Source organism: Corapipo altera, unplaced genomic scaffold (genome assembly GCF_003945725.1).
Source record: "Corapipo altera isolate COAL_440 unplaced genomic scaffold, ASM394572v1 68, whole genome shotgun sequence".
Lineage (NCBI taxonomy): Eukaryota > Metazoa > Chordata > Aves > Passeriformes > Pipridae > Corapipo > Corapipo altera.
In genome coordinates, this window is record NW_020884919.1 from 431,284 (window position 1) to 432,687 (window position 1,404).

Genomic DNA, 1,404 nt, shown 5'->3' on the forward strand with positions numbered 1-1,404 from the left:
GCCCCTGCCCCTGCCCGCGCCCCGCCGCCTCCCGCAGCAGCCTCCCGCCCGCCTCGCCGAGGGAGAGGCGGAGCGCGGCCATGTCGAGCAGCACCCAGGCGACCGAGGCGGCGAATACGAAGGCCAGGGCCCGCCCGCTGCCGCGGAACAGCCGCCGCAGCCCGCTCATCCCGGGCGGGCGCGGGAGCCGCCGGGCCAGCGGAGCGGGAGGCGGGATGGGGATGGGGCCGAGATGGGGCCGGGACGGGGCTGCCCCCGCCCCACCCGCGCCGGGACCCGCCCGCGCTGTAACCCGAGCCCGGGGACCGCCCGGCCCCGGCCCGCACCCCCGGGCCGGGCGGGGCATCGCGCCCGACGGGGGGGCAGAGGGGCTGTGGCCCGGGGGGGACACGCCGGGGACCGGTGATGTGGCTCGGGGATCCCTCCCCGGGGACGGGTGATGTGGCTCGGGGATCCCTGCCCGGGGACCGGTGATGTGGCTCGGGGATCCCTGCCTGGGGACCGGTGATGTGGCTCGGGGATCCCTCCCCGGGGAGCGGGGCTGTGGCTCGGGGGGCTGTGGCTCGGGGGGCTGTGCGTGTCCGTGCTCCACGTGGCAGCTGGCGCGGCGGTCGGTGGGTTGAGCCGCTGCCGAGGACGTGGGTGTGTTTCACATCCCGCTCAATTACAGGGCACGGGAGCCACGCTGGCGAAGCCCGGCAGCCTCCGGTGGGCTGAGCCGGAGAACGCCAAGAAAGGAACCACCGAGGAACCGCCCTCCTGCTCCGGCCCTGGACCGCAGGCTGGAACGTGGCAGGCTTTGCTGGCAGTGCTGGCTGTACTCGCTGTCCTGGCTGTGCCAGCTGTCCAGACTGGGTTATATGTTCTGGCTGTGCTGGCAGTGCTGGCACGCGAGGGCTGTGCAGTCCGACAGTGGGGACACCTCTCACAGCTGTGGTGGCAGCCACTGGGGACACCTTGCACAGCCATGCCATCAGCCAAAGCACCTGCTGACACGGCCAGGTGAAGGAGCTTTAGGATCAGTTGTAATGTGTGGGGAAAAGTTCTGAAAACTCAGGGTACGGGCACTGAAGTGAAAGAGAAAAAAGCCTGAGATGGTGTTTTGCAGCTTTATTAAACTTAAACTCCCTTAAAGCTCTCTGGTAATAATAAATGTAATAGCAATGTGCTGTATCCTAAATCCCAAAGCAGGAGATTTTGTTAAATAAAGGGCTCCAACCCACTGCAGCACATAGGAACACTGAAAAGAAATAAGTGGAAAAAATTACTTTACTATTCATACTGTAAAAACATAGTGATAATCAAAGCCCAGCCCATGGTTACATTGAGTGATGGAAAATAAAGGAAATGGCCATTCTGTTGTTCTTCCAAGGCCTTTCTTTGCCAAGCAAACTCCCTCAGACT

General features: G+C 64.0%; 1 protein-coding gene across 1 annotated transcript in view; it reads right to left on the reverse strand.

The window, feature by feature from the left end:
• The window catches only part of GALNT5 (polypeptide N-acetylgalactosaminyltransferase 5), an 11,838-nt gene extending 11,669 nt beyond the window's left edge, over positions 1–169 (reverse strand). Inside the window, exon 1 of the mRNA XM_027656173.1 lies at positions 49–169. Within this exon, the coding sequence (XP_027511974.1) occupies positions 49–169 (121 nt within the window). The remainder of the gene's footprint in view (positions 1–48) is intronic.
• Between the last annotated feature and the right edge of the window lie 1,235 nt (positions 170–1,404).